This window comes from Syngnathus leptorhynchus, chromosome 17 (assembly GCF_054491065.1).
Source record: "Syngnathus leptorhynchus isolate UIUO chromosome 17, UIUO_Slep, whole genome shotgun sequence".
Classification (NCBI taxonomy): domain Eukaryota; kingdom Metazoa; phylum Chordata; class Actinopteri; order Syngnathiformes; family Syngnathidae; genus Syngnathus; species Syngnathus leptorhynchus.
Window position 1 is genome coordinate 5,022,334 of NC_141211.1, and position 21,280 is coordinate 5,043,613.

At 38.4% G+C, this 21,280-nt stretch overlaps 1 protein-coding gene across 12 annotated transcripts in view; it reads right to left on the minus strand.

Annotated features, from left to right (window-relative positions):
- auts2a (activator of transcription and developmental regulator AUTS2 a) overlaps positions 1 to 21,280 on the minus strand; it is a 156,059-nt gene that overhangs the window by 126,246 nt on the left and 8,533 nt on the right. For 11 of the 12 annotated variants that reach the window (XM_085935101.1, XM_085935109.1, XM_085935105.1 and 8 more), the window contains exon 4: positions 1,376 to 1,585. In XM_085935101.1, coding sequence (XP_085791227.1) covers positions 1,376 to 1,585 — 210 coding nt within the window. Of the gene's footprint in view, positions 1 to 1,375; positions 1,586 to 1,724; positions 1,818 to 21,280 lie in introns of those variants that run through there. The other variant, XM_085935112.1, reaches the window with a different exon arrangement.

Below are 21,280 nucleotides of genomic sequence, written 5' to 3' on the forward strand. Positions count from 1 at the left end.
ACATCCTCCTAAACTTAGCTCCCTTACAGAAAAATGACACTTCAAAAGAAAATGTTTCTCCAAGCAGTTAAATAATAGGGGGGGAAAAAAAGCGAAAAAAATACATAAAAAAATGATCCACTTTTTGAGGACGTGCTGGCTTAGACTTGTCAAATAAACCTTCCAGTCATTCAAATAGTACATTGTATCATATAATACGGGGAAAAAAAATTCAATCTGCACAATTACGCACACCTTATCAGGCATACAAGTTAAGATCCATTTCTAAACATTGTTGTTGTTGATGTGTCCCAAAGCCAAGCGTAACATTACAACTGGATTTGATTTCACCCAGCCTGCTCGCAAGCTTCGCTGTGACGCCTACAATTATCCACACAACTGATGCCCCAAAGGAAATGGATTTAGCATCTTATCTGACAATCATGACATTGCTTTACTTGAAATCTTACAGGCTAAGCGGATATGCTGATAAAGGGCCAACATATTCAGTGGAGATTAGGAAGCATCATACTCTCTACCATCTGACAATCTCTAGCATTTTTTTAAATGGAAGTGAGCGTGGGGAGGAGGAGGGGGGGGGGGGGGCTCTTCAATTCGAATTTTGGATTTCAATCATTGGGGAAAAACAAAACCTTTGAAGACCATCATGGCGGACAGATACAAGAAAGAGAAGCAGAAGGTTAGACTAAGAAGGTCTTCTCCTAATTCACCCAGTGCCAGAGAGCAGATGGTCTTCACAGCACGCCGCTGTGTATACTCGAGCCACTGTACAAAGCAGCGTAAAAACCGCAGCGTAGGCAGCGACAAACAATCTAGCCTTGAACCACAATGCGGTCATGGGATTTAAGAAGGAGAAAAACGAGAGCATTAAAAATCATGTTTGTTTTTGGTTTGAGACAAATCACATGATTGCTAAAAAAAAAAAGAACAGCAGATTTTCTCTCAGCACTTCTTTCGATAAAAGCTAAGCACAGGTTGATAAGCGATTCAGTCTATAGCGTCTCTTAATGGAGACGTTAAACTTGACATTTAAAATGTAACCTTGTGGGAGGACAATGTCTTAACATTTATGTGTGCATGGTGAACCCAAAGAAAATGCTTCTACAAGATAAGAGAATCTTGTTCTACTTCAGAAAGGACAGAATTGTGGTGTCGGGGGTTCAGCTGAGCTTTTTAATTATGTATGTCATAAAGTCTGACACTCAAGGCTTTTACAGTGCAATAAAGCTGATAGCGTTATCTATGTATAATTATATACAGTATACACAGCAGCCGAGAGGTGCCAGGAGTTTAAAACTCAAAATTCCAATATTTGTTCCATGAAATCATTAGAATTGATCTATTTATAAGTTAAAAGTGATATATTAACACTCACCATTGTGCGTTTCTTGCTCAGGCGTTTCTTCTTTCTGCTTCGTGGGTGCGCCAGACGGGGATTGTTTTCCTGGTCCGATGGCTGGTGATGGTGATAGTTGTTCTTAAAGGGCTCCAGGCTCAGGCCATTGGGGCCTCTGGTTGACTTCTTCTTAGGTAAGTTCACAGCCTGGTTCACTCTGCGTTCTTGGGGCTTCAGCGTCAGGTTTTTCTACAGGACAGAAAAAAAAGAAAAAGGAAGTAAGTTAGACAAACCTTAAAAAAATTCCTACGTATTGAGACTTTTTAATCTCATCACATGTGGGATGCCACAAGGGTCAATTCTTGGCCCACTGGAATCTAATCTTCACCTGCTTTGTATTGTTCATAAGGGATGGAGGAAGGACTGAAATCTTGTATGTAAAATAAATGTCCTGTGTGGCGTGACTTCCTGTGTGGCTCAATTTGCCACAGCTGATCATAACTAGCAAGACTACTAGTCAACACACCTTAGCCTACAGTTGTAATAGAGTCTAAAGAGCTGCTGGGTTTATAATTCGAGGAGCATTTGCTCTTCAATGAGAGAGCAATAATATAGTGTTAGAATTTTATGAATGCACTTCAGAAACACTCCATAAAGTGTTTCTCAAAGCTTCACTCGTATTGAAAGAGGTGAATGCTCCACTTAATATTTTTTTGCCTTTTTCATTCAAACTCATTCAGAAAAGCCAACGCAATGTGATGTGGATTGTACACAGTAAGTGACAAAGACATGATTGGGCTGACAGGATTCCTTGAGCCAGCATTTTGCATGCCTACAAGTGAGCAAACCAGAATGATTGCTGGAAAGAAATTATGCAAAATATGTTTTGCCGGCTCATTGAACAATAGCAAGATAAATTCCTTATTTCAGCGCTTTGTGGAGATGCTGGAAGGAAAATAATTAGTACTCAATATGGCTCTCTCTTCAAACTTCCATATTGTGATTGTCTGCCAGTATCCAAAGCAATTTTCTAATATTCTGAAGCGCATGTTTGCAGGTAAATGTGAACGTACGTCATACGCCATGACTCATTTTTGTGTCTATATACGATAATGAAAAACGGATGAGAAGATAAAATATTTTTTTTCTCGTCCATCCATCCCCTTTTTCAATATAGCCTAGTGCTTAGTGTCCCCAAATAAGTTTTAGCCAAGAGCAGCGCACTTAGTAGCTCGCTCAACAGAATAATCACTCCACGTTCGACAAATGGCAGGAGATTAACTCAAACCACACCTTTTCCCTAGCCTAATAAAAAGAAAGTCTGGAGTGATGTAGAAGGATGCAGCAGCAACAGTCCCGCGATACTTGCTTCTACATGCACAAGCAACCTTACATGCACCAACACACTTTGAATCATCAGCACTGATTTAATCATCATAATAACACTGAAATGCTCTACACAACAACCAACAGTGTAAACAATTACTGGTGATCTAATAGGGGCTAATAAAGAGAATAAAGAGGGATAAGTGAAAGTACTCCTTGTGGGGGTGCTCCTGGACAACAGCACATATTAATCTTGAGCTACCTTGCTTGTTAAGTGGAGCTGTGAATTGTCTCTCCTTCTTAAGGGAGCCCTTGACCTGATTATCACATTCTCAGTACATGTGAATCCGCTCTGTGTCTGCTGGAACTAATTTGCCATTGCTCTTTGCAGTCATGCAGCCAATTATAGGTGTGATTGGAGACGCTCAACTTTGCTTTAATTGTGAGTATACCACCGAAAATATTGAAAAATTCCAGGGATGGTCACTCATTATTTAACGGTTAGAACTAGAGAACCAATGCAAGCACAAAGACAATATAATTCCATGTTAGGAGCAATAGTTTAAATTTGACAAATTAAATTAGCCAGATCTTGACATTAATACTCGCCAACTCCAATTAGCCACTTTGGCGAAGGAAAAAAAAACGATTATGACGAAATTAAGCCATTCCACGTGACCATACTGAGTTCAGAAGTTCAGTTCGGAAAATAACCGATAAAGGTGATCTGAAAATGTGTCGTGTAAAGCAACTTTGGACCTAATACAAAAGCTAAAACACATTTGACTGAGCCTCACATTTGAGCGTGTGACTCCGGAAGCATCCGAGCATAAGGTGTATGAGTGGGATGGATTTAGATTGGATTAAGATATTGTGATGGAAGCCATTAATAAATCTTATTGGACCAAAGGTAATTGAAATGAGGGTTCAATTGAAAAGTCCATACAATGTCACCAAATGTCACATTGGATGGTAGATTAATGATTATGTAGGATCGCTTTACTTATTATGGTCATAGTCTGCTTGTTGAAGTGGTAAATGAATGAATTGACACAATTTATGAAACCTGAGATTGGGAAATCTATTTGCCCTGTCAGCTATGATGGGCTGCTCTCCTTTTTGTGACATTGAACAGAATAAGTGCTAAGTAGTATGGAAAATTGGTGGATGTCAGATACTCCATTTTGCTCCCAACTAATGACGCTCAAATTAGCTCAGATTCAGCGTGAATCTGCAGCCTCAGAAAATATTTCCATTTACACACTTTATGCCCATCTCAAATAGGATTTAAGTAGAGATGTGTTAGCAAAATGTATTCTCAGCCATTTACTAGAAGCCATGCATCATGCATTCTAATTTAGCAATTTTTGTAATCCCCTCCTCTTTTCGCTGATGAGAGAACAAGTGTTAATGGTACTAGAACAAAAGAGGATGTTCGATTAGCTCAAATGCCTTCCACAATTGGCTTAACTACTCCAACTGAAACAGTCGTGCCCTCTTACTTGAACCACCAAGTAGGAAATGATAAACACACTCTAAATGCTGCAAGGTATTTATTACATTGGAAGCAGGAGGGCTGTAAAAAAAACATATTTGCTCCCTGTGAAAATTCACAAATTCGAGTAGGACTTGGATTTAACCTTAATGATTTTGCAAACCATCATTTCATTTCTTAGCTCTTCATATCAATGATGTAATGTTTCTTTTGGGATGTGAGGCGACAGAAAAAAAATGGTGCATGTTGCTAAGCAACTGGGCACGTAGAAGAAGAATATCATTAAATTGAGCCAATGCTTTTAGAGTGCTTCGCTTTGTATCTGAGAACTTGTTGCTCAGTGAATAAACTGTTGCTTGGCTATTCAAAAAAATTATAATAAAAAAAGCCCCAAAAGTGCATCTTAACATTGATACAGCAATGTATAGAGAAGTATTAAAAAAAAAAAAAAAAAAAGAAACGTGAACTGGAGAGATAGAAATATAAGAGATGAGTCAGAAAAGTTTCTGGACTGTTGTCATAAAATATATATTTGAACCACTCAATGCAGGTCAGAGATGAGACCCTGCAGAATCACAATGCTGGAGCAAACTCCCATCTCACCTGTATAATTTGTATCTTTCCCAACCTTAAGAAAGGTCATCAAGGCACCCCATTGTGAAAATTCAAGATGACAGTGACGACGAAGCACCAGAGGTTCCCAGAAAAAAGTCGTTTGGATTCCAAGTATCTTTCGCAACACCAGTCTTGGATTTTTTCTGACACACCTTCTAAGTATTAGTTCTATGTACATCCATAAAAAAGTGAGACAGGTACCCACCTAAGCAACAACTCCTCAACATAAATTGAAAACAAGAGTGCTGGAATACGTGACAAAGGTGATTGGAAAACAAAGATTTAGGTCCCTTTATTTGCCTTATAATGTATTCTACTGTTCAAATCGCTTAATGTATGTTATGCAGTGCTAAAGTGAGGTTATTTGGGGTCATTCCATTTGCTCATGCTGTATTTAAATCTCCATCAGGAAAGGAACAACAGTGCATAAAATTCTCCCCATGAGTAAAATTAATTGCATAAATATAACAGCATAGCTCTACCCAGTTAAGAAAAATAGATGATGTATACTACGTGAACTCAATTTCCTTCCTCGAAAAAAGAGTGTGTGCACCGGAAAGCCAATCCTGGCACTATTTATTGGCCGCACACATTAAGGCTAACGGTGTAACAAGAGAACCCAGACTTGGCCCTTCACTGGTAATTAGAAATCAAGTGAAAGCTAGCCACTTTCACAATAGGCAGCAAAAAGGACCACCGCTCTTGGAAAGTGCCAGAATTCCCCCTCAACTAGTTCTACATTGCAGATCTGTTCTGTGTTTGTTTGAGGATTAATGAAGTGAAACTCTGGGACTTGAGGATTTGGAACCATTGGAAGGACTTATGCAAGAAATAAACTAATGCCGCCAGATTATTGTTGCAGCTATTGCGAGAAAGTCATAAACAAAAAAATATATATATCTTCTGTGTGTTTCTTTAAAAAAATATCTCAATAAGAATTTTCTGGAACATTGTCATAGCAAAACAGGGTTAGTTTCAATGGATGCTTGATGATCGAGTTGACAAAGTCACCTGACGGTTTAAAGATCAGAAGACGGGACAAAAATAAAGAACCCGATTTTTTGTCTCCTCAGTTATTTTTCTGGCTCATTTGGAGGACAGTGTGACAACACTGAGCCTAAAAGCACAGATAAGAAGCTTATCCTCTCAGTGACACAAACATGGCAATATTGTGCTCCAGACCTCGCCAGAGCTTTTTATCCTTCAACACCAAAATACAGAGAAATATAATTACCACAACACAATGTGTGTTCTACTTTAAGTTGACACTTGCCGCGTTGTGAGGAGCAAAACTGAATAAATAAATTCCACGATTAATGTAAAATCCAAACCTAAGAGGCATTACGCATCAAAGCAGATTTTGAAAATGAGACTTGTAACGTATATGAGGAAAAATGTGTACAGTACTAAGAAGTCGTATTAGAGTACTACTCAAGACTCTTGACTCTCTTACTTTAAAAGTATTTGCTTTGTATTCCAACCCTTCATTGAATATGTCTCACTGTAATAATAATATGTCTAATGGACCACATTGCATTAATCTTGCAGGGGGGAGCCAACATTCGTTCCAAATTCATCCGTGCACAAATCTACTCTCGTAAAAATTGCGCACACATAGCGAGCGGCTATGGCAGCACCGTAATTTTTCATTTTGATTTACACTGTACAAAATAGAGCGTTATTAAATACTCTCATAAGACACAGTTGAAGATTGTATTCACCAGTCCCGTACTGGTGCGGTCTTTATCTTCAGTGGACCGCAGAGAATTACGGTAAGATACGTTCAAGTAGTTCGACTTGGAGAGTAAAATGCACAGGCAATAACCTTCCCTGTGGCTCTACTATTCCTGGCAGCTTGATTTACCTCAAAGCACTAATGTTCAAGGGAGTCTGCTAGCAATATAAGGCAAACTGAGCAGTGGCACTGAAATTGCAGCTTTTACAGCTTACAAGACACTCCTTGGAGATGCACTAAAGGCCCGGCCGAGAAAGAGTGCACTGGTCGGAAATATGAGCTTTTGCACTCTTATAAGCGCTAACTTGTTGGTTAGATGTCGTTAAAGAAGTGCAGAGAGTTCAGTCTCAAGGTTGGTTGCTTCATGATTGTCTTTGAGGTTAGACCAGAATTGGTATGTTCTGGTCTTTTCACCTGTCTGACAAAGCTCGCATGGTAGCTCAGGGAGACCCGGACATATACGCAAGCCGATGGCGCACTTAAGAGCTATTAAATTATCCAGGCAATTGCATGTAGCTGATGGTGTCAGCACGTTGTGTAAGACCATGTCTAATGGCTTGTCAGGGCATTGACTCCTCCCATACATCAGTAGGGAGGGAGCACTTTGCAGAAGTGACACGGTCGGCGTAAAATCTGTGCCACCTGTCACCTGTCACGCTTTACCCCGTCAGATACCTTGACAGGAAACAGTGATAAGAGGAAATATTGCATCTGATATTTTGTTTTGCAATTTATATGATAATAAACCCATTCAGTGCCATTGACGGTTATAGACGTCAAAAGATATTAACTGGGTTGGCAGTGAAGGAGTTAAAGGCAGAGCATTTGGTGAGACATAAAACTACACTGATCCTTTTGAGTTATGCCCGCGAAGCTCCACCGCAGATGATCCTTCTTGATTCACCACTAGAACCGCAAAATATTTATTTAGTTGCGAGGTGCATCATCCTATAAATGTCTACATATCTCAGTCGCAAAAAAAATAAAATAATACAAGACCTGAACTGAGAAGTCACACGGCTGACTTTTTTTTTTTTTTTTTCCTTTAGCATCGCCTGTCAGAGTCTAGACACCGAGTACACAATCACCACCACAAAATTGATTTGCAAATAAACAAGAGCATCTTAAAATATCCACTGGCTGGCTGCTTTGTATGCAGCCAGGCGCTCTCCGTCATGGTGTTGTAGACAGATGAATGATGGAGCCTTTCAAGCCGCATACAGACAGACCGCTATGAGCCTGTCATGTGACGATCAAAGCCATCCAAAGCGCCATGAAGGCAGGGAACACTGGAAGGGAGACAAATGTGACCAAAGAGGTTCTTGGAACACATAACACTTGAAAGCCAAATCGCTTAGTGCTTCATGGAGGAGGGAGGACGTCCAATCATTGTCCCGGCGTGCCAGACATAACAGGATGCACGCCGCTCGGTGAAAACACATGCACGTCCTGTCGTCTCGGACACAGGCTGAGCTTTGCAGTTTTTTTTTTTTTTTTTGGTGCCACTGTGTGCAAACGTGTGTGTGTGTGTGTGTGTGTCTGTGTATAAGTACTGCAGTACCCGAGCTGCTTGTGTGGAACAATGGATATGGTTTGACAAAAAACACCTCCGCTGTTCTCACACACAAAAACAGATCTGAGTGAATGTGTCCAAAAACGCCACAGAGTCCTGGGAGCAGGCCAAGGATACGGACAGAAGGGAGAAAAAAAATGTTCAAATCACATTCCAAGGTGTTTCAAGGACACAATAGAAATCATACTTCACATGTGTTAATAGTATCATAGCACGAGCGATTGTGAAGCCTCACATACGTAAGAATAATGGGAACAATTTTGTGGCTTATTTCACCATTCTGACCAAAAAAAAGATTTTCCGAGTGCTGCCTATGGGCGGATTTGATTTTGTTTACATTTGTAATGTCTTATTTGATTGGGAATCCTTGAAAACACCACACAAAAGGTGAGGCTGAGATTGTGTTTTTGTTTACTTCGGAAATGGCTGCTGATGTCTTTCCTTTCACTTCATGAGACCGAAGACACTGACATTTTATCGCAGTTACAGAAAGTGCTTTTACGCAGATCTCTTCACTCATCTCTCCTCCTTTTGCGCCCTTTAAGAATAACCCTAGCTGTGACAAAGGACTAAAAAAATAATAATATACTAGATAGTTACAAAACTGTCCAGAAAGATAAATTTAATCCATACGATGTATTTGATGACCCGTTCAGCTCGGTTGTATTCAGTCAGTCAAATAAATTTGTTCAACCTACCAAAAAAAATCATATACTATAGCTATCATTAGTAGAGAAATAAAGAACCCCATGTCATTTTATTCACAGCATTCACAGTGCTGTGGCGTAACAATACATTAAGTGCTTAATTAAGGCAACTGTTAACTGCCTCATTTGATAAAGAAGAGCTTCAATCAATTCTGAAAAATGCTTTTCTAATGGCTTCACAGAAATATGAGAGACTCGGGAGAAGCCTGAACAAGGAATCATTCAATTCCGTTTTCAGAGGTGAATCTTCTTCTTAAAGGTCCCGCTGGTCCATAGAAGTAAGCAATGCAGTGTTAATACACGTTTAACAGTTGCAATGCTCTTTTGAAAAACTATTGATAGTCTTTCACGCTTAATGTCTTTTTCTGTTAAACGTAATAACTCTGATATTCATCTGGCTAAACTGTAAATAAGAACAGCTTGTACCAAACACCCTTTGTGTTCCAACATATTGGTGCTATTTGTAATACAATTTAAATCGTCAAGAGAAGGCTTAATAGTGATCTCCAAACAAAAGCAATCAAGGACGTGCACAGTCAATAATGTTTGCAGAGAAATGAAAGGCTGCTTTGCCTTCCCTACGCAATCATTTCCCCTGAAAGACAGCTTGAGGTGAATTAACGGAATGATTTCTCATTCCGTGAACACATCGTTAACTTTGGCACCCATTGAAAGCCCTCAAAAGGAAGCGTGTAGGAACGACGAGAGAGCCACCACGTTCCTGCTTTCTGCTGGATCGAGCTCATTACCTGTGTTTGTCTTGGAACCCAGAGCAATTTACATCAAGTCGAGCCTGTAAAATCACTTGAACCCGAGTAGCGAGAGTTCACCCGGCGGAGCCGACAAACACAATAGCAGAGATTTTAATGGAAAAGATTCACATTCAGTGGGGGGGGGGGGGGGGGGGGGAGAAAGAGGTGGTGGTCTCTTTAAGCAGCCTTCTTTTTCTGATTAGCCGCCATGAAATGTGCAGGTCGCGACCTTTGCGGAAAGAGGATGATACTCGCTATGTTCTCAAGCATGTGTTCATGCTGGGCCTGGATGCATGCCTATGGTAAATGTCAATGTCACAATGTTAACATCACGCTGTTAATAAGGCTACAAGACTTTAATGACCTGCTATATAACATTAAAGCCACAATATGAAGTATTTTTCCACGTTTATATGACACTTTGACATTACAATGGCTTATAATGAGAATGGTGGCTCTGTGGTTGTCATGGTGACCCAAAATGACCTACTTTTGCCATTTTAAATATTGGTGGGCCAGCCTGGACATTTGTATTACGTTAGAATGACTTTGCTAACACGGTGTGTTGTGCTTGTATAAGCATGTTAAAATCCTTAAACATGTTAATTATTTTTATATATAAAATATGTCATCGCATGTCTTTGTTGGTTGACAAATTTTGGTTGGAATTATGATGCATTCAATGGATTGACTAAATAAAAAAAGACTGACAGTTAATCATTGCTCTTGCTTTTAAGAGTTAGTTATTGTTTCCACTGCTAATGTAGATGTGTCACGTATAATTATTGTAATTTGTAAGTATTATCCTTTCCAGCTATTAATTATAACTTTGCATAATGGAAACAAATCAAAATATGCATGAAACAAATACAGAAAAAAATACATTTTATAACAAAACGGTATTGGATGTGAGTCATGGGAATAAATAAGTTATATCATTTACATAATGATAAGCAAATTCTGCTGATTTGTATTGACTAATGTGTTTGTGAAGGGCTTAAGATTGCGCGATGCGACGTCTCTAATTAAGCAATACTTCCAATGTCATCATGTGGGCTCAGTCTCAGATGAAGACAAACAGACGGCCCTCCTACAAATGGAGACTGTCAGGTCCTATCAGCCTGCAGCTCTGCCAGAGTAAACACAAACACGGCGCCGCCACCATAAAACAACCAATGCCAGCTAGAGGGCCGGCCGGGGCTTGCTGGCTACTTTTGAGAAAAGCCACAAAGGCTTGGGCAAGGACATCGATTTTTATAACAAGCTCTTTTAGAGCACCATTATTACCATTACAATTTGTTTGATTTTAATTGTGTGCCATTGTAAAAAGTAAAAAAAAAAACATCATCAGAGCTGAGAACTGATTTTTCAATCAATTATTCCATCAGGTTGAAATGGGGGGAAAAAATTACACATTAACATCATGAAAATAGGAGTTCAGAACAATATTTGGAAAATAACAATCACTCAAATGATTCTTTAAAAAAAGACACAGTGAAAAATTCCACTTCTTGTTATTGTCTTTTTGCTTCCACCTCCCCGCCCGCTGCCGTCACAGGCCATATTTCCTCTGACTTGTTTCTGTCATCGTTATCTAAGCAAATCTGAAACACTGCTCTCTTCCCACAATAAAGCTGTCAACTGAGCAACTGGCAGCCTGATTGATTTGAACTCTGCAAGTCATCATGTGGCAAAGCCTCCTACACGGCTGAATACATTAAAGTGCTGTTGACATTACAATTCTCCAGAGGGGGAAGCCCCTTGGACGCAAATGTACACGATGCAATTGAAATATACAAAATCGTAATGATGCTATCAAAAAGAATGTCTGAATGGCACTAAAGAACTATTTTGCCCTTTGTGATATAACGTACGAATAAAGGTCAGGTGTAAACAGCACTCATGTATTATCAACTAGATGTACTACGGTGTCCATATTTATTGTTAAAGAGGTCCAGTGGTGTGAAGTGCATTATTTATATGTCTCGACTCTTTGTGGCTCAACATATTCGAGATGAATGAAGAGCAAGATGAAACGCTGTGTTGTGACTGCCAGAGGTGAAAGGCTCAATGAAAAATCTACCCATGTTCCCTCACACGAGTATCTTTCGTTCCCCTGCCATCTCCAAGCCTATTTGAAGGTGACATGTAGGAGGAGATGGATGTGTGGTTTGCAGCCATTAAAAGCAGAGAAGCTATTTGTGGCTTGAGAAGCGTTACAGAGTCTGGAGTGATGCAGAAACAGGAGACTCATGCTGCTGCGCTGTTTTCATCATAACACAATGACCTTTTGCAATGGCTGCAGAATAAAATACTTTGGAATCTTAGAGAGAGGAAAAAAGGTACTATAATATGATGACAACTTCTGCTCTCAGCTGTCACTCAAAATTGCCATTAAAGCACAATGATATCAATGAAATGATATAGATATAGATATATATACAATATAACATAGATACAATAAATAATATATTTATTATATATATATATATATATATATATATAACATATATACAATAAATATATATATATATATAACATATATACAATAAATATAAATATACACGTATATACAATATATACGTATATACAATAAAAAAAATAAAAAATAAATAAATAAATATATATATATATATATATATATATATATATATATATATATATATATATATATATGGTTAGAGAGTCACGACGGGCCATGAAATACATTGTTCCTTGTAGACATATTTAAAGCTAACCACAGAGGATCATCACCTGATGATCAGGCGCATAAAAATGCATCTGCATATTCATGCAGTATGCCAAGAAAACACAGCAGCAATGTAACGAGGCAAACCAAATGCTTATCATAAAAAGAAACAGCTACAGTACTCAGGGATTATGGGCTCTTAATGATGACAGCGCCGCCAATAAATATGCTGTTTAATCTTAGTGCCTTGTTTGTACAATACCTGATGGGAGCATTTAGAGATGAAGAGAGTGATGGAGATTGAGGGAGTGGAAAAAAGAAGCCAGCCCACAAATGATGATAGTGCTAGAACAAGTTGTGATTGCATGTGTGCTGAATGATAAGCAAAGCCAAGTCGGTTTAAGATACTGGCTTGAAGTGAATGTTTGCTTTGCTTTTGAAAGGAGCATTTTTAGAATAAGGGCCACAGAAAAAGATGCACGCATAGTCATTTATCACATGATTACATCTGATAATCATTAATAACTGAATATCATTTTGCAGTTTCAGATGCATTAAGGCTCCAGAATTGTCAGTTCAGGTATGCTGATTGTAAAATTGATCTTAATGCTTACATAATGATGCTAGATTGATGATCCAAACTATCAGAAATGAACATAAGAGTTGCAAAAACAAAACAAAAAATCAAAAGCAAAAGATACTTTCTGACTCAGCGAGGGAGGGTGTGATTATTAATTCGCCTGCCATTGGTGCTAGCAGCGGGAATTCAGTTCACACTCAGTGATCATGTGAATGAGAGTGTGAAATTCTTTCTATACCGTCTCCTATGATTGACTGGTGACCAGTCCAGGGCTTAGTCTTCGTGAAGTCTCACTGAATCGTAATCATTCTGCCGATTAAATCGTCCAGGTCTCAGTAACGGTACGCATGGTAACAAATCAAAAATAAAAAATGGACATGAATCTCAAACAGATGAATAGATCAAGGAAAAGTGGTGGCATCATACACAAAGTAGGAACACAATGATCTGTACAATCCTCTGACCTCATTTTCCGTAAATGGAACTAATTATTGCAATATTCTCTATGGAGGTTATGAGGGTGGGGGGGATACTAAAATTGGAGAGACTCCCACAAGTTGACATTAAGCCTGTTATAAACATCTGGTAATGTGCGAGACATCATTACAGCCAAACCATATGTGGACTAATTCAGGCGTAATCACAACCAAATGTGCTGCGGACTGAATATTCGTAGCTGTGAAGCAATGCTCATTTTAGATTCAACACATATCTTAGAAAAACAAAAAATATCAGTCACTTGAACGAGATATTAGAATTACCTCGAAGGCTGGAAGAAAATCCACATTCACGACAAGGTGATATTTTCACTGTGTGTCAGTAACTTGAATAAATATAAAAGTATTTGTTGGATTGGAAAGCAAACAATCATATTGTTGCAAATCCATTTTCAGCAACTGTGCAGAAAAGCATCCATGGCTTCTCTGATTATCAAAAGTGTTCCCGACCATTCCATCTTTCTGTTCAGCTTCTGTCTCGCCACCTAACTCTCTCGCTCGTTGACCCGTCCGTCTCACTGAATCGGCACTGAGGAAAACAAACACCCCCCCCCCCTCTCCTCGATTCCCTCAGGACACCTCAGCGCCTCTTTCCACAAAGCAAATAATGTTGTGTTAGACAGTGAACCATTTTTTGCCTTCCCATTTTCCTGTCTTTTACTTCAAACGCTTTCCCCGAAAACAACAATCTGTTGACCAAACTCGGAAAAACAAAAGCCTTTCATTAATATCCTAATGTGTGAACATCAGTCGAGAAAGAGTTGAATTTGTTTGCTAAATCGTAATCACAGGCTTGTGTAATTCGCCCCCCCATCCCGATTTAACAGGAGCCATTCCTCGAAAACAGATTAGCACCTGAGGGTTGACAAAGAGGTGATTTAATTAACCTCAGCCTATTAGTGTGAGAACAACGCTTTTGTTTCGGAGGAACTCAACAAGCCGCAATAAACTTGCACATGAATAATGATGCAAAGGATTCAAATACAGATTAGTAGGCCATGACAAACTTGTCTTTGTACACGCTCCATCACCTAAGGCCATGATATTTGCCAGATTAATTAATCTCATATATTGGGATACGCTAATCTGTTAAAGTGCTGATGATAATTTAGCTCATTTAAATGCAAATGAGTTTGGTTGAATTAAAATAATTAAATAAAAAAAAATATATATATATATTTGTCATGACTGTTCAAATCACTTGCTCACCTAAAAAAAACAACTCAATTTCTGTAACATTTAAATCATAAATAACCGTTCAAATCACTCGCGCACCTAAAAAAAAATATTTCTTGCGCACCATTGCTATTTTCCCAGTTGTAGATCAAAATCAAGATGTCAATAAAAGATGAAACATCGATATCAAACTGAAACTGTGTCAATTACAATAAAGTGGCCTCACAAATTGAAGTGTAAAAAGCAACTGTGAGTGTGTGCTTCACACTGAATGGAAAATACTCTCAATTGAATCATTAGTCGAGTGCACTGAATATCAATCTTATTTCTAAACATATGCAGCTACTATATGAATTCATCAAAACCTGTCCACCTGTGAAATTCTTCCACTCCCAAGGAGCCATCCTAATTTCTAATCAACTGCAGATTGAAAGCACACATAAGTTGAAGGGAAACGGGGTCTTACATCAGAAGCCCTTCATCAATCAATCCTGTCGGAGCGACCCAGCAGGAGTGTGCTGCAACATTACATCATTAAAGGCGGCAGGTTCTTATTCACGCATAACTCCCACCACATGGAAACAAGTCAAGCGTCAAGCTTTGATTTAATGCCACTTCCTGCAGCAAGCATCAATATCAATTACTGTTGCTAACGGATGTGGGTAATATCAGACCCACATTTATTTGGTTTATTTGCAACCTTTATGGATCTTACTAAAATTATAGGGCAACAGCCACCGTGACAAAAGACTTGGTTAGAATCGTTTCTGGAAATGAAATGAGAAAATGACCACGTTGATTTGGAAATGTTCTTGAAGTTGACAACCCAGGAGTTGAATTGTAGTAATAAATTATGTTGAACTTTACAAAAAATAACAATTGCAACCCAATTCAAAAGTCTATTTTGCACCCAGAATTGGAATTCATGCCCCTCATTCCTAAAGGCTCAGCACCTTGCTATGCATTATCACCCATTGAGTTTAATTATTTTCTGAGGTTCAAGAGTTTTGTCACAAAGAAAAGAGAATGGTGACATGTAGCAGTCTTGTCTTTTTACTGATTCATTGTGAGAAGCCTCCTAAAACTATTCATGACAGCATAAAGAACGTGGGCAGGCATGCTGCAGGAAAGCTAACAAGTGCCAAATCCAGAGTCTGATTGTTTTTTACAGATCTAGCTGCCAGAAACACATTTGCAAAACAGCTTTCAGATGAATGACAAGACAATGAAGAAGCAAAGTGAACTTTGCAGGATTTGACATTGTGCATGTAAACGCATTTGTACTTGGTGTCAACACATTCGATAGCAGCGGCTTTCCAAGGCCTTTTCAAACCATCATTTATGACATCTTCCACACAGTTACTTCCTCATAGTTGTGCTCGTAAAAACAATTTATACCTTAACTGAATTTCAAAACCTCGTGACTGTCACTGACTCCTGAACTTATGGCATAATAAAACTTGCACTCCTAATTAAAATATACAACACAGGTAGACACACATCTCTCCTTTCTCTGAATGTTTTATTTTTTATTTTTATATATATAAAAAAAAAGTTCCTCCGCTTATTCACCTTTAAGAAAGCTGCCATGCTTTGACCTATCATGGATTTGATTTAAGTCTGGTGGGTAATACACCAGAGAACTTTCCTGTCAGTAAAGCAGTTTTTTTTTTTTTTGTGGTGTGTACACACAAAAGATGAGTTGATGTGGTGATGATTTGTTGGCTGTCACCCTTTATCACATCCAATAGGAGAAAAAGAAGCAACTAAACTGATAAATCCTCTGGATGCTTTCAACTCCTGCTGTTGTTTTTAAACTATTAATCTCTACACGTCGTTCTGCTTGGGCTCTATTGGATTTACCAGACAGCCAAACCTGCCCGCAGCCCCAAGCGTAACATTTTAGTTTTATTTGTGAACATTCTGTCAAAGCAGATATGTCTATTTCAACGCTGGGGTATACATAATTCATCCCTCCTTGTCAGCGATCATTATTGGGAAATCTTCCTTGATATGTGTCGGTGTACAAAACTGCATGTGTCCGACACGAAGCTTTGAGATGTTGAGGCACTTGACTTTGGCAAAGGCAGCTGGCATAGCTCCATAAACCCTAAAAGTTAGTTAGTGCTGACACTGCAGTTTGTGAAAGAAATACAGAGCAGAGCATCGACATTATGGTCGGCCATCACTTATCTTGTGATCTCTATTTGTTCTTGTCCAGTCTTCTACAAAAAAGTCATGTGTTGAAAAACTCGTGAGCGCAACTAAGTGAAGCCGCATACGAGCAGAGATGACTTGACTTGACTCAAGTTGCTGATTTTATGACTGGCCACTTGCTAACACCTCCCCAAAAAAAAAAAAAACTTTTACAGATGCTCTAATTTATCGGTGTCAAAGTCAAGGCTCAGGGGCCAGATCCGGCCCGTCAGATCATTCTACGCGGCCCGTGAAAGCAAATCAATTACATCAACTTTAGGGATCCTGACTAAAATCTGTGTCAAAATATTTGTTATGTGTATTAAATAACACTTTTATTTTTACAGTAACTTGAACAATAAATAAACAGTACTAGACGTGATAAATATTCGTTTATAACATGACTTGTTGAACTCTGTTTACCTTTAATTCATTTCTACTGTTTTGTACAGGATCTCAAATCCTATTCAATGTATTTGCCCTCAATACGGATTACAGAACATTAATTATGTAAAATCTTGCTTTGCGGTTATTCCTACATCAAGCAACCTTCCGGGCACTCGTGAAAGAGGAATGATTATTATTATTACTGTTGCTGTTATTACCAGAACTAGATACCAGCAGTGATTTGGAGACTATTTAATGAGGTCTTTACAAGAGTTTTGATTTTCTTTCGGAAACTAATCTGTTTTGATTATGCACTATTCACTTGTTAATGCTTTCATTTCAGTCACAACGTTCCTGTCTGATTAAGCTGTGCTTTGTTAAAATTGATTGAAAATCTTGTATTCGCTGCAATCAAACTGCAAATGCTTTTAAAAAAGTGACAGAAAATAATCACTCCAAAAATATAAACTCGCTCACTGTGAATTAATTTCATTTGATTTCCTTAATGTACCCGTTTTAATAAATGGCCATTTGCAAGATAAGTTGTGTTGAGCTATTTTAATGGTTCCGGATTGCTGGCTCAAAGCCAACTACTTTAATATTATAACCTTTACGCAGATATATCAAGTTGTTTTAATTTTAACATGAGTATCCTTGTATTGGCATCAATTTATTCTAACACTTACATTTCAATTCATTATAAGTGTTTGTTGTGGTGTGCAGCTGAATGGCAGCCAACAGCTTTGTTAAATAGATTTCAGACTGCTCCAGTGAGAGGGAGTGTGGCTCCCGAGGACATGTTGAAAAAAATGTGTTAATGATATACAGCACGGAAGAAAACACACATAGACACACACTGAGCGTGCAAATCATGACAGGCATATTAAATGCCAAGTGCAAGACCTGTAAAAGTACTTGCCTATTCTCATACACTGCATTCATTACAAAGCACAATGAGATGATTGATTTACTTGTTAGTTTGGGCTTGGGAGAAAATATTTGGGTCAACTGGCTGTGTGGATACCAAACCTGATATATATTTTTTTGTTTTTCTACTTGAAACAATCTGAGGTTTGAGGAGCTGGCTCACTTCTACTTGATGACCACATAGTTTTACCACAGCAGTAGTTTTGCGGCAACCACTATCATACTTTTGGTTTGAGTGTAAAAAGATGTAAAAACTTCAGTGGAATCATTTTGTTGAGAAAAGTCTTCCCCTTGGATTATTCGTTGTATTTATTATAGAATAACAAAATGTGGGATCATGAGGTTGATTCAAGCGTGTTTTCCTTAGATTCCAGATTTGGATCGTTTGAGGTGTGAAAATGTTTTGAAGATTTTTATATTGTGTTTATTAGCCATACTTTTATGGTTTGCATTTGGGATGGCATTTTTCAAATCAGTTCTGTTTCTTTTTTAAATACTTTTTCAAGTTTCACGGCCCTAATTTTTTATCCCTATGTGCTTTTGTTTCTGTAATCTCACATTTTTCAAACAAACATGAATAAATAAAGTAAGAAGTCTATTATCCCACTGGAAACCATGAAAACAGGTTTAGACTAAATCCATCAAGTCAAACGATTTCTCTTGCACTATAACACCAGATTTATCTCAAGATACAAAAAACTTCGATGGAGAGCTTTTGAGAGATCAATATAACTGAGAGAGCTTCAGTGAGAGGACCAAAGAGTTAACAAGGGATGATCCTACACAATAGTTGAATAACTGCACTCTAACTGCCTCAAAAATGATTAAGAGTGGAAGCCTGCATGACTCAGCCTTTTTTTTTTTGTCAAATCCATCACTTTGGCTTCGCTACTGGATGGCTCTCAGTATTTTAAAGCTGGCGGATGCGGTGCGAGGGAGCTTTAGCAGCGCTAACAAATTTGTTCTGTGTAATTGGCAGCCTTGGGTTATTATGGCACACGCTCCAGGGAAAGTGCAAAAAGCTGGAGTAAACACAGCGGGCTATTGTGAAAACATAATACCTTATCATGGGGTCTGCTTATAGAGTGATAAGGCCAAGTGGTTACTCCACAGGCTGTTTCCATCCACAGCCTGCACAACACAGACAAAGCCCCGCTTTTAGAATAACTAAATCAATCTTATGAGTGTGTGCTCTCATTTGTACACACCAGAGATGAACTGAACTGGTTGAACAAATAACAAGCTGCATTTACTTAAGCGTGTTTCTCAATATTAAACGGGAAAGATTCATTTCTAAATACATTATATATGTTTGAAAATGATAATGTATCGTCCCTATCCTGGACTTTCTATTGTACGTCATTAAAATGTGTTTACATACTGTATTATTTGTTTATTTCCGAGCAAAATCCAGGAACATCTGTTTAGGAAATTTTAATCATGTGTAACCGATGTTTTTTTCAGATGTCACCATTTTACAGTTCATCTTCGTATCATTTAAATTCCCATATGTTTTTTATTTTGTGGTATTCAGGCTATCATAAGATGTCGGAACACAAAGCGTTGCGTGTATATACGCAAACTATGGCAAGGACAGTTGAGGTTTGCCAGTTGGTTTTTCCAGCTTTATCGAAGTCTGTTAGCGTTTGTCATTTTGATCACGGCGTTTCGTGTGTTGAGATTTGTGCAGTTTCCAGCTGTATTATTTTGACGAGGAAAATAGACCGCGCCAAAATGGCAAACATAGGAAAAAATGTGGAATTGCTAACTAAGTTACAATTAAAAATAAATACATTAAAGATACATTTGTGCTTCTGAATTATTTAAAAAGATTCCTTATATAATTACAAGCTAGTCATTTTCCATCAAGTGAAGTCAGCCAAATGTGAAATCTGGTTGACATTACTTCTGCAACACTGTATGTGGGTTGTAAATTTAAATAAGATTTCACAGAAAAATAAATATTTTAATACTTGGCATTTATGTGCTTAACATGTGCCAGAAAAGTCTAGGAACGGGTTGTACTGAGAAAACACAACTACCATCTCCCTTGACCTGGGTCATCCGAGACAAAAAAGGTACCAGACGACCTGACCGGGATTTTTGCTGCATCCGAATTATGCGCTGAGTCCACCAGACAGATGAAATATTTTGCCTTCATTAAGTATTCTCATAAACATCAAAACAGCAATGATTTAACCGGATGCTTTTTCCATGTTTACTAATTAGGCTTGTCTTACTTAGTCAAGCGTGAATGTTTGCAATGTTGCTCCAGGCACATTACACATTACAGCAATGCTAATTAGGATGCAAAATGTATGTCACAATCAATTCGATTGCTCATCCTGTTATTTATTGAAAAATAACTGCCTTAAAAAAACACACACACACACACACACAAATGATTTCACAATCCAGATGTTTGCTCATGCATTTGAACACGCAACATAAATAGTTTCATGATAACACCTTAGTCCGAGTCAAGCATTTAAGTTGACCACGGGGTATGATTTGTCATCAGTGATCAATCAAAGCGAATAGCCCAAAACCACTTTAACGCTTGCTGAAGACAGAGTACACACGGCTGATTGGAAAGCTCTCTCTAGTGACTGGAAATGACACATCTAAAAGCAGTCGACAGCAAAGTGGGGGCGGTACTATTAATGAATCAATCAGAGATCACTGATTATTATTTTGGTATAGGGCCTTGGTAAAGAACTTTCTCGTGCCAATAATTAGCTCAGCCTGTGTAAAAGTGGAAGCCAGTGGAAAATCTGCATACTTTAAACCATTTACAACCATTGACAGCTATAGAGGTCAAAAATTAATTTTAATAGAGCTGGCAGTGAATGAGTTAAAATCATTATTATGGAAGGGAAGAGGATTTAGAGATTCCACATCAGTTTGAGCATTTTCTCCAAACCATTGAAAAGACAAATACAGGAAAAAAAATGATTTCCTGCTCTACTGCAATTAGTATGGACTCTGCAGTTAGGCACAAAATAGTCTGGTCTCATTTGAAAAAAATAAATAAAGAAAAAATCTGTGTGAGTGCATCATCATGGGAGCCATTACACACAACAGAGACCAAGTGATTACAGCCATGGCTACCATTTTACAATCAACACCCGCAAACATTTATCTCTCTGTGTCACCAGAAGCTTCTTCCCAAGTAAAGACAAAGATGAGGAGGCAAAAAAATATGGCTAGTCCGATGGCCCCATGTCGGCTGGGGAAATGTATTCACATTCCCAGATGAGGCGGCATTCATGTGTGCCAATGTAAGGAC